Below are 21006 nucleotides of genomic sequence, written 5' to 3'. Positions count from 1 at the left end.
TTTTTCTCTGGGCTTTCTATTCTTGTCCCATTGATCTATATTTCTGTCTTTGTGCCAGTACCATACTGTCTTGATGATTGTGACTTTGTAGTAGAGATTAAAGTCAGGCAGGCTGATTCCTCCAGTTTCATTCTTCTTTCTCAAGATTGCTTTGGCCATTTGAGGTTTTTTGTGTTTCCATACAAACTGAAATTATTTGTTCTAGTTCTCTGAAAAATACCATTGGTAGCTTGATAGGGATTGTGTTGAATCTATAGATTGCTTTGGGTAGTATACTCATTTTCACTATACTGATTCTTCTGATCCATGAACACGGTATATTTCTCCATCTGTTTGTGTCCTCTTTGATTTCTTTCACCAGTGTTTTATAGTTTTCTATATATAGGTCTTTTGTTTCTTTAGGTAAATATATTCCTAAGTATTTTATTCTTTTCGTTGCAATGGTGAATGGAATTGTTTTCTTAATTTCTCTGTTTTCTCATTGTTAGTGTATAGGAATGCAAGGGATTTCTGTGTGTTGATTTTATATACTGCAGCTTTACTATATTCATTGATTAGCTCTAGTAATTTTCTGGTGGAGTCTTTAGGGTTTTCTATGTAGAGGATCATGTCATCTGCAAACAGTGAGAGTTTTACTTCTTCTTTTCCAATCTGGATTCCTTTTATTTCTTTCTCTGTTCTGATTGCTGTGGCCCAAACTTCCAAAGCTATGTTCAATAAAGACTTTTAAGAGGGTCTACATTAAAAATAAAACCCTTGGATGTGTTTTGGGAAGTATGAGATACCTGCATATACATCAGTTTTACAACTTACAGTATTTGTATTAAAATCCAAAAAGTAACAATCACCTGCACAATAGTAGTTATATGTATGTGTTGTTTTAGTTAGTATAGGAAAATATAATTCCCTAATTCCTTTTTGTTCCCATAAAGTTGGAGTTTGCATTTTATCTAAAAGAAGATATAGCTGTTTATAGTCTAGACCTGTTACATCATGTCTCAGGTAGTAGAAAAGAATCCCAGAGCCATATATGTGTGTGTGTGTGTGTGTGTATTTAAAGTATTTGCCTCTGCTGGGAAAATACAGCAATAGGAAGAGGAAATCTACCTCTAAAAGTTTATGTAATAGGAGAAAAATATTATATAAAGAATATATAATATTCATAAAAAATAGCCTAGTTTCAAATATTTCTTCAGGAAGAAACAAAACTGTTTTTCTTCAGAAGTCAGAGCCCTAATAACAAGGAACCCTCTCATTTATCTGGTTTTCATATCCCTGCACAGAACCACAAGACTGGAGCCTTAAGGAGTCATCCTATGGGCGACTGGCCATGTGGTTGTCATAAAAAGCCTTTATTTAGCGCGCTCTGCAAATAAGCACACAGCAGGATAAAGGACACTAGTTAGAATGACTGGGGGGTAGGTAAACAGAAGGAAGGACTTGGAGCAGAGTGTCATCTGGCTGAGAGCTTATTTCCTGAGTCCTGTGGATCTGGTTAAAACCCAGCAGAGATGCCAATATGTTTCTGCTCAGTAAATGCTACCAGGCTCCAGGCCACCAGGCCACCGAGGCTCACGTGTGGCATCCCGTCCAGGCAGTGCCTGCAATGACCTGAGTTAGGTGTGCAGAGTGACTTTCTCCCGCTCACATCCTCATCCTTGTGTTCCGTCTGCTGCTGCTCCTGACCTCTAGGCCGTTCAGTGGCCTGAGCGGAGGGCTGGAGGAGACACCGTGTACGCTGCTTGGATGAGATCTTGAACTTGTTTCAAAGCCAAGGTGACAGCCCCTCGGCTGGATTTCTCCGAGAAGCTGCTGTCACGTGTGCCCCCGGGACACCTGTGTCTTCAGAAGGGTGGGACGATATGAGGGCGGTCGACCCCAAAGAGGGAAGCGTGGAAGCCTGGAGAGCAGGTGCTGGTAAGCCCGACCAGAGTCTGGAGCTTGGGGATCCCACTTTATTGGTTTGTCCAGTCAGATGCAAGTTTGTATTTAACGCTCATGCTGTGTCTACCTCCCATGCAAATATTAACAGTGTGTTTCAGGTAGAATATGATTTTGTTCTGTTTTCTCAATAGAGCAGTTTCCAGCTTTCAACTTGATCATCTGTATTTTTCTTTGAAAAGACATGATGAGATTTGTAAGATAGCCCTAAAGGTTATAGGATGATTAGTCATATTTATGATTTTATTTTCTTGAGTGATGGCTAAGTCAAGAAAGAGGTAAGTATTAGAATGTCAGTGTTTTCTGAGAAGAAGAGAAAACAATAGCTAGTTGTTTAATTGTGCATGAGTTTTGTTTGTAGTCCATGCTTTCTGTGCTTTGCTGTCATGCTTTCAAAGAATGAGAAAGACCTGAGAAGTTGGAGTCAGTATTGGTAGGGAATCAGCCCCTAGATAGGAATTTTTTAATTAATTTTATTGGAGTATAGTTGGTTTACACTGCTGTGTTAGTTTCTGCTATACAGAAAAGTGAATCAGCCATATTCATACATATGCCCCCTCTGTTTTGGATTTCCTTCCTATTTAGGGCCCCGCAGAGGACTGAGTAGACTTCTTTGTGCTAAACAGTAGGATCTCATTAGTTATATACTTTGTACATAGTATCAGTAGTATATATTCATCAATACCAATCTCCCAGTTGGTGTCCATATGTTTGTTTTCTGTCTGTATCTCCATTTCTCTCTTGCAAAAAAAATCATAGACGTGAAATGTAGAAAAGTGCTGTAGATGATCTTACTCCCAAATGGGAAGTTTTTGTCACTTTATCCAAATAATGGATCCTAAATGCTTGTGAAAGAGCCTAAGCTTTCCACAAACAAGCCATGATGCTGACCACAAAACCAGCAGTCAATGGTGTATGTGAAGCAAGCTCGGCATCCCGGTTGGTGTTAGGTCTTATGTGTCCTCTCCTAAGAGACAGAGGATGTGATGGCTGCATGGTATCACTGTTGCAACGGGCATGAACTTGGGCAAACTCAGGGAGATGTTGAGGGACAGGGAAGCCTGGCATGCTATAGTCCATGGGGTTGCAAAGAGTCGGACATGACTAGGTGACTGAACAGCAATGACAAAGAGGAATTAGCTGGTCGTTGGGGTGACTGTGGTCCACAGCTAAGTAGGAGGCTGTGAGACACATAGCCCCAGAGAGGGATGCACATGGCTCAGATAGACAAAGTGGTAGAAATGTTTTCAGTGAGTAAATATTATTAATATACATTTCTGAATTGACAGATGGAAATAAGATTTTTTTCTCCTATTTACATGTGGACAGTGGCCTCCATGAAAGACACTCTTCACCTTACCATTCATGGGGTATCAGAGTAAATGGTACCCAGACATAAGAGAAAGGGTCTTTTAAAATAAGGTCAACCTTGGCCACTCCTAAACTCGACTTTCTGTTTGGGTTCTGTAATTACGGAGGCTGTGTGTACCATTTCATAGACTTTAATTGGTTTATCAAGCATCTTTGGTTAGAAATAGCAATTTGTTTCCATGTAGGGAACTCAAGAAAATTACACCAAATTAACATAACTTTCTAAGGTGGAATGAAGGATAGGTATTAGATGAGTAGCATTCAAATGATGTTATCATTTGAAACAAGCCCATTTCAGGTGCTAAATGGGAAAAAAAAGAAATAGAAGAAGAGAAATACGGGAAAGAAATATGTAAAGGTCAAACACGATGATAGCTATAGAAAAATATTAGTACAGAAAAATATTTTCAGATCCATAGACTCTATTTTTTCCTTTTTTTGGCTGTGCCCTAGGGCATGTAGGATCATAGTTCCATGCCCCCTGCATAGAGTCTTAACCACTGTACCAGCAGGGAAGTCCCAATATCCACAGCCTCTTTTACTTCCCGACAGTCAGACTCCACAGTGCCAGGCTCAGCTTTGGGCGAGGGCATTGGTTTCCAAGGGTGTGACTCTCCTTCCCCTGGTTCTCACTGCTGCACCTGTGGGGTTAGCACCTCCATCTCTAGACCCAGATGCTTGTGTGTCTGTATGACAGAGCCAGTGTTGCCTCATAGGCTGGTCTGGAGAATATTTACTGACTCCAAACATGGGACACAGAGGTAGATGAATGTCAGCCCTCCTGCCTCAACAGTTTTCACACCAAATCCCTAGCACTTTGACAAAACCTGAGAGGCCTTCAAGGTGATCTACGAAATAATCTCTACAGCTTCTATGTACCGGGTTCATGAAAAGCTGGGCCTCCTCGTTAGATGAGGCCAAGTTCCAATCCCAGCTCTACTAGTTGTGAACCATGTGTCGCAGGGCAAGTTCGCTGGCTTCTTGAGCCTCGTTTACAGTATGGGGTAAATAATATCGATTTTGCCATATGCCTGTGAAAGATACATGAATTAAAAACAATGCACATGCTTATTTAGCAAAATATTTGGCACAGGTTCACTCAGCTAATGTGTATTTCTCTTTCTTTTTTCAACTAGCAACCATGTGGCTAATTTTATATTCGAGCCAATTTATTAAAGCATATTTGGAAGTTTGGGGTAAAGAAAAAAATAAAGGTTCTAGTTAGAGACCAAAAATGTGTTTTTTTGTTTGTTTGTTTGTTTTAGGAGGAGAATGTTCAGATTAGTCAGTTTGTTTCAAGCTGGTGTTTTGCACTTGCCTTGGTGATGATGAACTGATCCATAGTTCAGTATAATTTTTTCCTTTGCTGATAATTATTTTTGACCAGCATCTATAATTTAAGCACAGTGCACTTAGTTTAGATAAGTGAAACCTGGGTCTTAATTCTGCCATTATGTCATTTCATCATTTCATTTTCTAAAACAAACTAGAAGCAGTCTGCCCCAATTTTTCAATGATTTTCCCTTATATTAGATTAGAGAAGTGCGTTGTTTCTGGAAACTGAATGATAAACCACAGTAAACATGACTTTGGAGGAGTGACATCATTTGAAAGCATTTCTAAGTTTTGTTGTGATCGTTGCTGTTCTGTCATACCATGGTCCGGGGGGATCAAGAAATATAGGAAATCTGGTGAGAGGAGGGGGATTCTGTCTCAGGGGGGAGGTCTAGTGGGCCATGAAGTGTGATCCCACAGTCGTCAGAGGCCTGCATCTTTAAAAATATTGAAGCTGAGAGCCCACCCCGTCTCCCGAACTCTCAAATACACCAGTTTGGGTTGTCCTTTTGCCCCCTGGAGATGAGCCCAGTGAGCGGCAGGCTGGGCGTCCTTCCAGCACAGCTGGAGGAAGCTCTGTGTCCTGTTCCTGGTCACTGATGACCTCCTGGCTGACGCCTCCTCCTGCCAGTTGTCCCTGGGCTGAGTGAAGTCCCAGGTAGGGAGACTGCAGAGGGAGTGATGGGGTTTACAGAGCTTGGCAGGACCGCAGCACGAGGTTGAGAATGGGACCAGATCATCTCAGGTGAGTGTTCTCGGGTCTCCTGGCCGGCAGGGGTCTGCTTGCCTTTGTCATCTTAGCCCATCTGTGAGTGTCTGTCCAAAATGTCACAAGAGGGATGAGAGGAGGGGCTTTTCAAACCTCTGCCTGGAACTTCTCTCCAGTGCTGGCTGTAAGGGGCCACAGCGTTTCGGGTCTCTGCCACAGGAAGGTAGCATCTTCCGTGCATCGGTTCAGGAAGCGGTTAATCACAGACTTGCCAGGGCTTCAGTGTTTGCTACAGCGGGGTTCTCTTTAGCGTAGCACAGAGCACTTTGGATGCGTAATGCAGTCATCAGTGAGAATCTGTACACTGCAGAGATCTGTTTTGATGACAGCCGCACTTCTGGCCTTGTTTAGTGTCACCACTCTATATGTTGGACACTGCAGGATTTTTTCTCTTGTTGATTTATAATGCAGGGACCACAGGGGATGCTATTTGGCATTTCTTTTGCATTTCAGTAGATTTCTGACTGTGTTGTGGATTTGCTGCCCTTGCTAGCTAGAGTTTAGTAATCTGATGCCAGCAGCGTCTCTTTAACCCGTCCAGTGCTGCTGTTATGTTGGCTGTGTTTCTGTAGCTTCTACTCCTTCGTACATTGCACTCAGGAACAGGTAAACCAAGCTCTAATGTCAATCTTATGCATAAGTGTAAAATTAATGGGGTATTTGTTTCATTATCTGAAACAGTAAGATATGACTCAGGAAGCTCAAACAGGGGCTCTGTATCAACCTAGAGGGGTGGGATGGGGAGGGGGATGGGAGGGAGTTTCAAAAGGGAGGGGACGTGTATTCCTGTGGCTGATACATGTTGAGGTTTGACAGGAAACAACAAAATTCTGTGAAGCAATTATCCTTCAATTGAAAAATAAAGAAAATGCTTTATCTAGAGTCTATCAGTAGAGAATAAGGAATTTGACAAGGGAAATTTCACAGATATGTTTGTTATTAACATCATTTTGGAATGCAATGGTAATCGTCTAGTTGTATTGTATGAGGTTATTTTCATGTTTCATGCTTCAAGTGAATATCTAAAGTGTGCATTTAGCTGTCTACGATTTAGTATTTAACTCTCAACTTGATGTATGTATAATATACGATTAACTCAGAAAGTACATATTTTCCTTTTCTTACTGACCCAAGACAACTGTTTTCCTTGTTTACTGAATTTTACTGAAATCAGAAGGCCTCATACCTTAATCTTCTTAAAAATGCAAAGGAGTGAGTTTATATATAGATTGCTACTTTGAAGCATGTAAACAAAGGTTGCCCAGGCTGGGTTTCCTGTGACTGATGGCCCTGATTGTAGAGCCTGTTATGGAAATGCCCAAGTTTCTGTGTGATGTTAAGCTGTGGTTTGAAGGAAAACCTGCTAGGATAAGAGGACCAGGGAGCCAAGACAGAAAGAAGGGAGAGGGCCAGGCAGTGCCTTGGGTCTGAGATTTGGGTATGTGTCCTCAGATGATGGAGCAGCCCCCTGGCGCCCATTTCAATATGCCAGTGTGGTGTAAGACTCTGCTGCTTGTCTTAGTAAGGGTAGCATCACAGTGCTCAGGTGCTCAGAATTGTCTGATGGTGATGTCTGTGCAGTAAAAGAGCCTACTGTGAAGTTTTTAAAGGTATACAGTCTTCTGAATAAAGTTGGGGCATGGAGCTCTTTGCGTCCTCCCTTCACAGCGTTTTAGCAACTGAGGCTTTTCTGAAAGGAAGTTTACAGCTCTTTTAAACTGATAAATCTCTCAGCTCCTGCACAAGTCTTTTGCCAAACAAGCCTGAGGAGTCCGCGGTATCCTGAGGGCACCTGCTGGCCGGCTGCACCTAGGAGGGGCGGGAGTCACAGGGTCCTGCTGCAGTGGCGCGGGGCTGATGCAGACTAAGAGTTCCCTGGAGGCCTGCCAGGGCTGCAGGCTGCCTCCCTCCCGGGCAGAGCGTGTGTTCCGAGGGCACCTGAGGGCAGCTTCTGTCTTCTCTTCTCAGTAAGGGACTTTCAAGAGGTTCGCCTTCTGCAGAGGGCGGGCGTAGGATCTGATGACCAGAGGTGACCAGAAGAGCAGCTTCCAGCCACCCTCACCTGCCCCATGATGAAGTGTGAATCAGTTGCTGCCTGTCCAGTGCTAGCTCCCATCCATGAGTCTAGACACAGTTAGTGTTGCTTCAGGGAGGGCAGAAGGATCCGATTGTAAACTGAGTCACACTGGCAGGGTAGCTGCTCATCCCTGACGGATGAAGATGGTGAATCTTGTGTTCATGCTCATCATCGCCGGGTCTTGGTGACAGCCAGCCACCCGCAGGGGGAGGGCTGAGGCTGTGACGGTCCCCTCTCTGTGCAGGAAGAGGTGATGAAGGATGAAGACCATGGTGGGCTCCTCTGCCCAGCGCTGGGGAGCCCGTCTTGCGTGAGACGTGCGTGGAGGGAAGTGGCTTTGTTGGGAGCATGATTCTCCCTTGGGCGGAAGGTGGTCCCCTCAGCTGTCTTCTGACTTTCTGACTTTAGGTAGCGCTGTTAGTCGTTGCCTGTGGTTGGAAAGCTCTGCAGGAGAAGGCGATGTGTTCATTTTCAAGGGCTACCTAGAGATGTTCCTAAGAAGAGCACTGTCAGAGGTTTGCAGAAAGGGGCATTTGCGAAAGAAAGACAAAAATCTCAGTGGACATCAAATATATATCCTTTATATTCTTCCCTGTACCTCTCCAGGTAATCCACAGACACTTTTAATAAATGAAATAAATGATTTCTGTTCTTCTCAATTTTCCAAGGCTAAGGAGATTAGGAAGAAGTATGTCAGATTACAACATAGAGGAATCAATGGAACAATTAGTAGTTTTAACAATATCAATAATTAAGGGGACTGCTACAGTATTTATTACCTGGCTTGTAAATTGCAGGCTACTGAAATGGATTTAGGTCCCAGACAGCCTGCTTCAGGAAGCCCATCTTTAGTCATTAAAGAAGGGAACTGTTGTAACCATATAGTGAGTTGGTCCATTTGTTGCAGAAATGCAAGGAAAAATTTTGGATACCCACTTAATTTAGATTGGTTGTTCCAGAGAAGGTTTTTTATGAGTTGTGTAAGTTTTAAAGATTTGAGAGATAAATGTTGACAAACTCTAAACATGGAACATATTTTAAAGCTGACTTCAGTGAAATGGGGCATATTGATAGTAATAGAAGGTAGGTTCCATAAAATATGTTTTCAACAGTGTGACATCTGTAGTGTATTTTAGACTTACTAGCAGTTTCTGATGGTTCTTTTTCTTTCTTTTTTTCCTCTCTAGGGAATGCTTAGCCCTTGAAACTTGCTCTTATCTTTTAAGCAGGTCCAATTTAGAACAATATTTTATTCACCTTGAAGTCTTACTTTTATTTCAAGATTACAATTTCTAATAACATTTAAATTATATAAGGCTTATTATTTATTCTGTATTTTCTTGTGTAGCAAATGCCCTTGAAATGAAGGTACTCTTCAGGGAGATCAGAGAGGAATAACACATCTGTATATAGTATTTCTCTTGCCTATCAAGACTAAAGGCTCTTGAAAATGTGCTTTATGAGTCTTCAGAGCACACAAATGTGCTTTCTGATGTGAATTTCTTTGCTCTCTATATGTAACCTCAAAGCTCATTTTCCCCAAGTGTGGTTTCTGGATTTCCTGAATGTCTAGCTTAAATGGGGGGTCTTAATGAAAACCTCTCACTGAGGCTGGGGCCAAGTGGGAGAGGATCTTGAGGTGAGGCAGCTGGGCAGTAGAGAAGGTCCCAGGCTGAGTCACCTTCATCCAGACTTGTTACTCCTTTGCTGTTAACTTGGATAAAGATCATGGACGCTTCAGAGAAACTGAGGAAACAGAGGGTACTTACACACACACAAAATTTTACGCACAATCTCAAGGAGTATATTGAACCCCTGAGTCTAATCGGAGACCATGTCAGAAGGCTCAGCTCACATATTGCAGGTCATAATGCTGTGCTGATGTTAGGACCCTTTGTGACCCCATGGACTGCAGCCTGCCAGGCTCCCCTTCCATGGGGATTCTCCAGGCAAGAATACTGGAGTGGGTTGCCATGCCCTCCTCCAGGGGATCTTCCCAACCCAGGGGTTGAACCCAGGTCTCCTGCATTGCAGGCAGATTCTTTATCTGAGCCAGCAGGGAAGCCCAAGGCTATAAACCTTGCCCTAAAGGTCACAGAAACAAGGGACTTGACATTCAGTGGGAGAGAAAGTCTGCTAACTTGAAGGTAACCTGTTTCTGTTCTGAAGTTAGTAGATAAAACCAAGCTCCTCCGTAGGGGAACAGAGGAGGTTCCTGCCCCTGGGTGCTAACTAGGGTAATCAGAGACCTTGGCCTGTTGGACTCCAGGCGCGCCCCCTGCCCAGACCCCACCTAGGAAGACTTGCTTCAGGATTTGTTGTTGTTCAGTTGCTAAGTTGTGTCAAACTCTTTGCGACCCCATGGACCGATGTCAGGCTTCCCTGTCCTTCAGTATCTCTCGGAATTTGCTCAGATTCATGTCCATTGAGTCAATGGTGCTATTTAACCATCTCAGAATGCTCTTGCTTGAAAAAACAAAAACAAACAAAAAAAAAATCTTAATTTCCATTTGATGTTTTTGTGAGTTATGTTATTGCAGGTCAGAGTGAAAAAAATCCATCCCAAGCTGAATTCTGTGAACAGGAATAAATGGTTAGATACCTTGATATAAGTAAATGGATTAGGAATGACTGAAAACTCAAATATAACCAGCCTACCAGCATGCCAGCCTTATTTCCCTGAACCTGGAGGTCTGGCCACGGCTTGATTCTGTTTAGAACAGTTGACAGAGTCCAGGTTTTTCCTGACTGTAGGTCTCTTTGACCAAATGCTGTGATACCCTGACATAGAGGCCAGCGTTGTTCTAGGTGGGGCACATAGCTTTAGAAATCTCTGTGTAAGATTGGCCTTAGTCTATTAGATTTTGCTGTAGTCAGAGCTATTCAGTGAAGGCATGAAAGTGATAGAACAATTGAGCACAAAATAAAATCCTCTGGAAACTCCAGTTTATTCTGAAAGACCCCTAGAGGTTGGTGGGATACCCATGTTTTGTCCAGAGAAGGATCCCTCTTTGGAGTGTTTGCTTGAAATTTTCTCCGTTGTGTTTGTTGTACAGAACACACTGTCTTTGGTCTCTTCCAGCCCCGGCTGCTTTTACAGAGGTCAGTGGCAGTGGGTTCATTTCTGTGCCTTGAAGAAACCCCACACCTGGATATTTGGACTAGAATGTGATACAGTGACAATTACCCTGAGCAAAGATTGTAGCAGGTTCAAAGATGTGTGTAATTTTTTGTTGTCAAAACTGTTAGTGCCTCACTTTGGAAAACAAACAGAACTGTTGAAATTCTGGGTAAAAAGTGAAATTATAAAGGCTAGCAAGATGTTGTTTTTGAATGTTTTGACCCCTTTCCCCAGAAGAAAAGACAAACTAGACAAGTAAGAATAATATAGAGTTTCTCATTTGAAAAATAAATATTTAGTCATTAGAATGCAGTTGCAACAGTTATCTTAATCTAAGTTGTTAAAAAAAATATTTGAAATATGAATAATAAGCTGCTTATACCTAAAAGTGTATACTACACTTAGAGTCTCACCAGGTATAAAGGACATGAGCTTGAACTTAAGAGATGTTACTGACTCATTTTAAAATGGAGATGAGCCTTTAATTTGATTTTAAATATATATAAAATAAAAGTCTGTATATTTGGGGAAATTTTAAGGCAAGCTCTTATTTTTTAATAACATTGGAACAATTAATATTATAATCACTATAATAATTAGCTATTTCACATAGGTTATATCCACTTCTCCAGCTCATTCTTGCTGTGATCATTAAGTTATCTTAACTAAAATTTAAGTTTCTTTATATAAAATCAAGTGCAGTATAATGATCTCATGTAGTTAAATCACTGGAGTTATTTGAGCCATCTTAAATATGCTCATATTTATTGGGAGAAATTACATAAAGGTTTTTTGTGGATTTACAAAGTTTGATTTAGAAATTAAGTGTAAAAAATTATTATTTTTAACATGGAAATGACATTCAATTTAATCATGTTATGAAGGAGTTAAAGGGTAATTTCAACTTTCAGATTTAATGTCACTGAAAATTTTAAGTAACAGTACTCACATTATTCAGTTTCAGTTTTTTCATGAAATATCTTGTTTATTTCATAATTTAATTCTGTTGCATAATCAGTCCTCTAGAGAAGGAAATCAGTCCCCAAGAAAAAGAAATGCAAAAAGGCAAAATGGTTGTTTAACAAGGCCTTATAAATGGCTGAGAAAAGAAGAGCAGTTAAAGGCAAAGGAGAAAAGGAAAGATATTCCCATTTGAATGCAGAGTTTCAAAGAATAGCAAGGAGAGATAAGAAAGCCTTCTGCAGTAATCAATGCAAAGAAATAGAGGAAAATAATAGAATAGGAAAGACTAGAGATCCCTTCAGGAAAACTAGAGATACCAAGGGAACATTTCATGCAAAGATGGGGACAGTAAAGGACAGAAATGGTATGAACCTAACAGAAGCAGAAAATATTAAGAGGTGGCAAGAATACACAGAAGATCTATACAAAAAAGACCTTCATGACCCAGATAATCACGATGGTGTGATCACTCACCTAGAGACAGACATCCTGGAGTGCAAAGTCAAGTGGGCCTTAGGAAGCATCACTATGAACAAAGCTAGTGGAGGTAATGAAATTTCAGTTGAGCTATTTCAAATCCTAAAAGATGATGCTGTGAAAGTGCTGCACTCAATACTCCAGCAAATCTGGAAATTCAGCAGTGGCCACAGGACTTGAAAAGGTCAGTTTTCATTCCAATCCCAAAGAAAGGCAATGCCAAAAAATGTTCAAAGTATGACACAATTGCACTCATCTCACACGCTAGTAAAGTAATGTTCAAAATTCTCCAAGCCAGGCATCATCAGTATGTGAACCGTGAACTTCCAGATATTCAAGCTGGATTTAGGAAAGGCGGAGGAACCAGAGATCAAATTGCCAACATCCTCTGGATCATTGAAAAAGCAAGAGAGTTCCAGAAAAAATTTACTTTTGCTTTATTGACTACGCCAAAGCTTTTAACTCTGTGGATCACAACAAACTGGAAAATTCTTAAAGAGATGGGAATACCAGACCACTTTACCTGTCTCCTGAGAAGTCTGTATGCAGGTCAATAAGTTAAAACTGGGCATGGAACAACAGACTGGTTCCAAATCAGGAAAGGATGTCAAAGCTCTATATTGTCACCCTGCTTATTTAACTTATATGCAGAGTACATCATGTTAAATGCCGGGCTGAAGAGGCACAAGCTGGAATCAAGATTGCCGGGAGAAATATCAATAACCTCAGATATGCAGATGATACCCCACTTAGGGCAGAAAGCAAAGAAGAACTAAAGAGCTTCGATGAAAATGAAAGAGGAGAGGGAAAAATTTGGCTTAAAACTCAACATTCAGAAAACTAAGATCATGGCATCTAGTCCCATCACTTCATGGCAAATAGATGGGGAAACAATTGAAACAGTGGCAGACTTTACTTTTTGGGGGCCTCCAAAATCACTGCAGATGGTGACTGCAGCCATGAAATTCAAAGATGCTGTTCCTTGGAAATAAAGCTATGACCAACCTAGACAGCATATTAAAAAGCAGATACATTGCTTTACCAACACAGGTCCATCTAGTAAAAGCTATGGTTTTTCCAATAGTCATGTATAGATGTGAGAGTTGGACTGTGAAGAAAGCTGAGCACCGAAGAAATGATGCTTTTGAACTATGGTGTTGGAGAAGACTCTTGAGAGTCCCTTGGACTGCAAGGAGATTGAACTAGTCCATCCTAAAGGAGATCGGTCCTAAATATTCATCATAAGGACTGATGCTGAAGCTGAGGTTCCAATGCTTTTGTCACCTATGTGAAGGACTGACTCATTGGAAAAGATCCTGATGCTGGGAAAGATTGAAGGCAGGAAGAGAAGGGGATGACAGAGGATGAGATGGTTGGATGGCATCACCAACTCTATGGACATGAGTTTGAGTAAGCTCCAGGAGTTGGTGATGGACCGGGAAGCCTGGCACCCTGCAGTCCATGAGGTTGCAAAGAGTCAGACACAAATGAGCGACTGAACTTAACTGTACTGAGAAAAGGTAGTTTTGTTTGCTTTGCTTTGTTCTTAGTTGAGAGACATCACTTTTGTTAAGCGTCTTTAGAAGACAGTTTAGCCACTCTGTGTGTAAGGGCATTATGCAAAAAGCAATTAGCCATCTTTTTCTCATTTTTAAATTGCATTCACAGAATGTAAAAATACAGCCTTCAAAGAGAGAAAATAAATAATGTTTATAGTGCATGATTCTAACGCATGGTAAATTTAAAGCAGTATTTGATAAGCAGTTACTACATGTTTCTGTTGTTCATAGTACTGATGAGTAATAATTTTGAAATTTTAAACATGTAGCCTCCAATCCCTGGATAGCTGAGTTTTACAATATGCTTAATGTTTACCAACCACCTTGTTATTGCTGCTATTCTTTTTTTTTTTTGATGCTATTCTTTTTTATAATTTTAATTCTTTTTTATGATTTTAATTCAGATAGTTCTCATCAAAATTGCAGCTTACTCTGTTTTGTTTTTGTTTTAAATCAGGAAAGGGGGAAAGAGGGTTTCATTTTCTTTTCGTAAAAGTTTGTGTGTCATAAAGTAATTTTTTTTAGTTGTTGCCTAATGGACATTGTTTTACCATTGGTTTATTTTTTTGCCTTGTAGTACAGTTGTTTTCTCAGTGACTCACAGTTTTGAAGTGTTGAGGGCAGGTAAGGCTTTGCCCACTTGTTTGATTTGGTTTTGTGTTTTTTTTAAGTTTCCCGTTCCTGGTCCTGTAGAATTCTTATTGCTATTAATGTGCTTGTCTGTAGCAACTCCTTGCTGGTTTACAGTATGCATCTTCAGTGACCCTGTGGGGGTGAATGTCAGAGAAAACTGTCTTATGATTGTGACCATTAAGTTATGAGTGAAGCCTGTTGGATTTTGAAGAAAGCTGAGCACTGAAGAATTGATGCTGTTGAACTGTGGTGTTGGAGAAGACTCTTGAGAGTCCCTTGGACTGCAAGGAGATCCAACCAGTCCATCCTAAAGGAGATCAGTCCTGGATGTTCATTGGAAGGACTGATGTTGAAGCTGAAACTCCAATACTTTGGCCACCTGATGCCAAGAGCTGACTCATTTGAAAAGACCCTGATGCTGGGAAAGATTGAGGGCAGGAGGAGAAGGGGACGACAGAGGATGAGATGGTTGGATGGCATCACTGACTTGATGGACATGGGTTTGGGTGGACTCTGGGAGTTGGTGATGGACAGGGAGGCCTGGTGTGCTGTGGTTCATGGGGTCACAAAGAGTCAGACATGACTGAGCAACTGAACTGAACTAAACTGTTGGATTTTTAAAAGACTACAATCTAGGAGCTCAGATTTGTGATACTGGTTTTAGTCAGAAGAGAATCTTTTTTTTTTTTTCTTGCTTTCCATTCTTTGGCACGATTCCCAAGTACAGTACAGTAATTTGCTGTTTACTGAATGCTCTGATTTAAGCTCAGGATAAGCTAAATCTGTGTATCAGTTTCATTTTAGTTATTTCTCATGGTAGCAAGGACATTTTGAGATTGATAGATGGAAAAATCTATATTTTAACAAAACCAGGGTTTACAATTAATATAATAAATAATATTTTATGCATAGTCGTTCAGTTTTATTTTATTCCCACTATAAAGTCTTCTTTTATACCAAAGAGATTTAACATTTTCACTAAAATGTAAAAATACAGTCATATGGAATCAGTTAAAAATATGTAGAAAAATCAGGAAGGGAACATCAAGGTAGGCATTTACTTGTAGATTTAACCATACATCCTAGCACATCTTTGAGAAAAATATCGTTAGTTAAAAGTGGACATAAAATGTTTGTTCACGTGCTCACTGATGGTCCTGACACAGACTCCAGAAAGAGGGCTCTTCTGTACAGTTTCCTGGGGAAGCCCCTCAGTAGCAGCAGCAGTGTGATCTGTGTGATAATCTGGATAATATGTAACGTACTGAAGGAGAACATGGTAGAACAGTGGGGCAGACTGGGGATGGAGTGCAGTCCAGGTGCATGGCTGTGGTCTGGGTTAATGCCAAGCTAGATTTTAGAGCAGCTAAATGCAGTCATTGCATCTCCCTCACCAAGACCTCGTTGTGCATTATTGCTTTGAGTTAAACGTGTCAGAAATATCCAGGGATAGGGTGTTCCAGAATCCTCCCTGAGCTGTGCCTGGGTAGGTCAATGCAGCTGGATGACTATGGAGTCCTGGGCTTAAATAACCAGTGGAATAACCTTAATAAGTCCTGGGCTTAAATAGCCTGTCCTTCCCAAGACAGAGCCCACCAGCAGTCAAAAAACCATGCTGAACACTTTGAAGGCCAGCAAGCCATCCTGATGTTTGCAAGTAATAAGCTTTGGCATGAAGGTTTCATCTAAGAAGGATGTATTTGAAATGCTTGCATTGGAAATGTAACTCTGGACTCATTTATCCAAACTGTAAATGTTCAGGGCCCTTGAGAGAGAATTCCTCTCCTCTGTCAGTAGGCTAACCTCTGATCACCTGAACTGAGATGTCTGTGTGATTAGCAGTGTGTGTCCTGTGCATGTGTGGTTTGAGGATGCCTCGTTCCTTTGGCGTGTTTGGTGCTTTGATACTTGCATTGACTCCTCCTACCACTCAGAGTGGAGCCCAGTTGAGAGGTCATGCCTATGAACAGCTTGACTGTTTTGGCACTGTGGTGGCGATCTAGGCCAGTGACCTTGGGGTGTTTTGCAGTCTGGTTATTGATGGCTATAACTTTGAAGGTGTATGAATATGGGAACTTAGCAGTTTTGTCTAGAAAAATGTGGAGGTGTAAAGTGTTCTCCAAATTGCTTTGCCTATTGATTTCCCATCGCCAGTCAAGGAATTTCCAACTTCAAAGAAGTCCTTTAGTAGATCTATAAATTATTTGCTTGCATATCCAGAATAAAAACAATGACAAATGAGAAAAAAAGAAACAGTATTTAGGGTAATTTACTTGGCAAGAGGGAGTTCTGGTTTTAAAACATGTTTTTACTGCAAAATGTTTGTTTGCTAGGGTGAATTTATTTTCTACTCTTTTATACTTTCACAGTATATTTATAAGTGGTAAGCTGTATCAGTCCCTCATAAGAACTTCCGTTTTGATCTGTATAACCTTAAAATTCATCTTTGTCATTTGAGTATTTTTCTTGTTATTTGTATCATTAAAACCAGGAGAGTGTATTGATCTCCATTGATCTCCCTATTTTTCATTTCTGTGTCTCTGGGATGTAAAGGCAGGTGGAAATTGATTGACAGAGGATCATTGCAGGTTAATACTGTTTTGCTAGTGTTGCCTGGGCGTGAGATCTGGATAAAGACTCGAGTTTTCCTTGATCAGAGATGTTTGCATCCAGAATCTCTGCTAGGACATCACCCAGCACTACAGCTGCTGAAACGTGTGGGTAACACCCAGTCCCCAGACCATGAAAACAAATAAACCCTGGTTTCTTCCACAGGGTTTCCTGGCTGGTTTTTCCGAGACTTTGCACTTGACAGCCGGTCTGCGCGTGAATGGACTGCTCAGTGTCACAGAGGAAGCCTGGTCAGTGGGAAGTGGCAGGGACAGCCTCCCTCCTATAGGAAGAATCCCCAAGGCCAATTATGAGGGCTCCTTGTGCTGGGAGAAAGGGAGCAGCGTCCCTGTGGTTGTAAATTTGGGGATCTGCTCCTCAGGGTGCAACACGGTTCTTTCTGTGTGTAGATTCTGGGAAAGCAATGGCTTAGTCATGAAGCGTCAAAAACCTGTCTACATGTGAAATTCGTTCTTCTCTAAACTATTCAACGAGGGCATCCTTTTTCCTGTCATCAGTCACCTCAGACCTGTTTTTAGACCCATTTTTATTGTTGTGTAATATGGGCAATATATACAGTCTGTTGTAGATTTCCTAAAGACTATGTAAACATCCTTATTTTATTATTCTAAAGGCACAGGTGTGTGTGTGTGTGTGTGTGTGTGTGTGTGTGTGTTTTCTGTTGCTGTGGTTGTTTAGAACTTTCAGAAACTGTACTTTACTGACTTCTTTGGAGATCTGTGACATCAGATCCACATGGCAATAAAAGGTACAGATTTCACAGTTGTAGTAGTTCTGAACCCTGAAACTTCACATAGTCTCAATAATATACATTGATGTAACTTTTAAAGCTAGGAAAAATAAAATGACTCATATTTACTATGTGAAATAACTTTTCATGTATTCTTCTCTGTCTTTTAGCCCATTTAAAGTAAAACAAAATGTTCTTTGCTCTGCCAAAACCCCATCATTCTGAGTGGTCCCTGTTACAGATTTAAATTTACAGTGGTTTTCATTAAGACCATCCATCTTGTTATGATTCAGATTATTTTGTTTGGAATGTAACCTAAAAAACAGAATACTAGAAAGTTAGGAATCTTATAACTGTTTTTAATATGAATATTGAGATATATCCCATAACTAGTATCTGTACCAAATAATTTTAAGACATAATAAGGCTGGTTTTAAAAATAATTTCAGGGGTATCTCTGAATCATCAGAAAAAAAACATAAAGGGGTAAAATAACCTCCTTGTTTCAAGATATGGAAGATTTCAGTCACAACTATGTGGCTTATACACCAAAAGTGTTTCGTTTTCCCACGTGAAAATGTGATCATATAAAGAAAAATGACAAAATGCTTATTATTAGACTAAGAATATATTGAGTGACCTGGTCAAATTAATTCCTTCACACATTTGGGTTTGGGTTAATCTGTATGCATCTTGGTGTATGGAAGATCTCCCGGAGAAAGTAACTGTTGTCTCATTCCCTGGCTCCTACTAGCTTTGCAGAGATTAACAGAAGATCCCTGCCCCAGTTTCTGTACGTGGCGGCTGCTTTTCTCACTGTCTAGCAATCAGAGTTAAAGAAACATTCCTTCCTTCCGGGCGCTCGGGTGTCTGTTTTATAGCAGGCCAATTAAAAGTTTTTATAAACAAAATGACTTAACATTTTTTTAAACCCATTTCAACTCATCCTTTGGAAAGATTACTGATACTGCATGAATTTTAGCTGTGGTTGCAATTTCAGCATCAATCTGATCTCTTCACACCGAGACTTCATATTCCTATCCTCAACTGTATAATTAGACAATAAAACCTGTTTCTAAAATCCTTTACACTGTACAAAACTGGCAGATCTCATTTAAGCCTTGTGGAAATTTCACGAGGAAGTGGCTTATTCCTTCCTTCTTTTCAGTCAAGGATTATAGGAATGAAGGGATATTATTAAGATAGGGCACCTGATATGGTAGAGTTAGGATTGAGAGTCCCAAGTCTCCAGCTTCAAGTGCTATGCTTTTGTTATATCATGTCTTGTTTTTTGTATGTTTTATAGAAATAGCATAATTTTAACTATTAGGTAAGATGATACTGCTAACAGAGAAATTAAAATGCAGGGAAGTTATTTGATTTGTCATGATTTTAAAAGGTAAACTGTGGATCAGAAAAAGAGATACTGCACAATGTTTGATTTGACAAAAATACCTACCAGTATTATGACGGGAAATACTTTTCAGTGTCTGTTTTTACACTCTAATGACCACTTGCTTATTTGGGGTGCTCTGTAGTTTTATTACAGATTTTAACATTCATTGTCTCATCCTGCCCTGGAGAGGGTGCTGAGAGGTCCTGAAAGTTAGTGTCTACGAAGCTGAGGGAACTCAGCGCTCAGCCAGAAATGCTCATTCCCAGTTACACATCCCCGCTTTGTAGAATTCTCTGGTGGTCGGGTTGACATACCCAAAATTAGCTTTCAGACTCACCAGATGACACATATAACCAGAAAAGTACCACCTTCATCAAACAGGTTTACAAATTCTCCTTTCCCAGATTGGCTACCAGTCTTCCTTCCTGTAAACCACAGAGACAGCATCACAGGCCCTGAAACAAATATTTCATCTTTCCCTAGAGGTAGTTCACCTCTGGAGGTTCTATTTAATGTAAGTAATCTCTGAATGCAAGCATCTTTGACACCTCATTACCTTAATAACTGTCAGTTGCTGAATTTACTTGAATTCTTGCATTGTCAAATTTATGCATCAAAGACAGAGACGTGGTGGTATTGTTGGTTCTGTTATAGAAACAGAGCCCATTGTGAACAAATGGGGATTCTGACAGTGAAATTGCTAAGGTGCATTTGGAAAACGGACACTTTTATCGAATCCCTAAAAGCTGGAGATAATGTAATTCTCATGGCGGGGGCCAGGGTGGGGGGTTCTCACGGAAAATGGTGGGTGTGTATCTGCTTTCAGCCAGCCCAGGGCAGGACCCTGGAGAGGAGGTGTGGCCCCAGTGATGGATGGATCCAGGACAGTGTTGGAACAGCCCAGGGGCTGAATGGAGGCTCACAGGATCTTAGTTCTCTGACCAGGGATCGAAACCCAGGTCCCCTGCAGTGGATGCGTAGAGTCCTAACCACTGGACCAGCAGGGAATTCCCATAGATATTGTCAACATATACACTGTTGTCAATGAACAACCATTGACAGAAGAATGTTGGATCCCACCAAAAAAAAACCCCAAAACACCCCATGTCCAAGGCCAACAGAGAAGCCCCAGCAAGATGGTAGGAGGGGAAAAATTGCATTTAGAATCAAACGCTATACCCACCAGAGACACTCGGAGGGCTCAAACAAAACCTTGTGCATACCAGGACCCAGAGACCCCACAGAGACTGACCGAAACTGTGTTTGAGTCTCCTGTGGAGGCACAGGTCAGCAGTGGCCTGCTGCAGGGGCAGGGGCTCTGGGTGCAGCTACCTGGGTCACAGCCTGTGGCTTAAGCCCTCTTGCAGGAGGTCACCAATAAGCCCTCCATAGAGCCGCTGAGCAGATGACCCGCAAACTGCAGAACAATTAAACCAAGAAATTCTCACACTGTTTAGAAAGTTCTAGGACCCACAACAGATTTCCCAACCTGGGGATCTGGCAAAGGGACTGAGAATCCTCCAGGGAATTTTACTTTGGAGGCAAGTGGGATTTGATTACAGAACTCCTACAGGACTGGGGAAACAGACTCTTGGAGGGCACAAACAAAACCTTGTGCACACCAGGACCCAGGAGAAAGGAGCAGTGACCCCACAAGAGACTGAGTCAGGCTTGCCTGTGAGTGTCCAGGAGTCTCTGGTGGAGGCGTGGGTCTGCGGTGGCCTGCGGCAGGGTCAGGGGCACTGAGTGCATCAGTGCCTGCACAGGACCTTTTGAAGGAGGTCCCCATTACCTTCATTTGGTTCATTTCAGTTCAGTCACTCTGTCATGTCTGGCTATTTGCAAATCCATAGACTGCAGCACAATCGGCTTCCCTGTCCGTCACCAACTTCCAGAGCTTACTCAAACTCATGCCCGTTGAGTCGGTGATGCCATCCAAGCATCTCAGCCTCTCTCGTCCCCTTCTCCTCCCTCCTTCAATCTTCCCCAGCATCAGGGTCTTT

The 21006-nt window shown here is 41.4% G+C and overlaps 1 protein-coding gene across 50 annotated transcripts in view; it reads left to right on the top strand.

Annotated features, from left to right (window-relative positions):
* RIMS1 (regulating synaptic membrane exocytosis 1) overlaps positions 1-21006 on the top strand; it is a 582683-nt gene that overhangs the window by 368005 nt on the left and 193672 nt on the right. For 5 of the 50 annotated variants that reach the window (XM_070450200.1, XM_070450194.1, XM_070450193.1 and 2 more), the window contains exon 1: positions 1770-1917. The exons of 29 other annotated variants lie outside the window; for them this stretch is intronic. In XM_070450200.1, coding sequence (XP_070306301.1) covers positions 1863-1917 — 55 coding nt within the window. In that variant the 5' untranslated portion in view covers positions 1770-1862. Of the gene's footprint in view, positions 1-1761; positions 1918-21006 lie in introns of those variants that run through there. 16 more of the 50 variants (XM_070450197.1, XM_070450191.1, XM_070450202.1 and 13 more) reach the window with 11 other exon arrangements.

This window comes from Odocoileus virginianus, chromosome 19, assembly GCF_023699985.2.
Source record: "Odocoileus virginianus isolate 20LAN1187 ecotype Illinois chromosome 19, Ovbor_1.2, whole genome shotgun sequence".
NCBI lineage: Eukaryota > Metazoa > Chordata > Mammalia > Artiodactyla > Cervidae > Odocoileus > Odocoileus virginianus.
The sequence above is the reverse complement of the archived record's forward strand: the minus strand, read 5'-3'. Positions and strand labels throughout refer to the sequence as shown.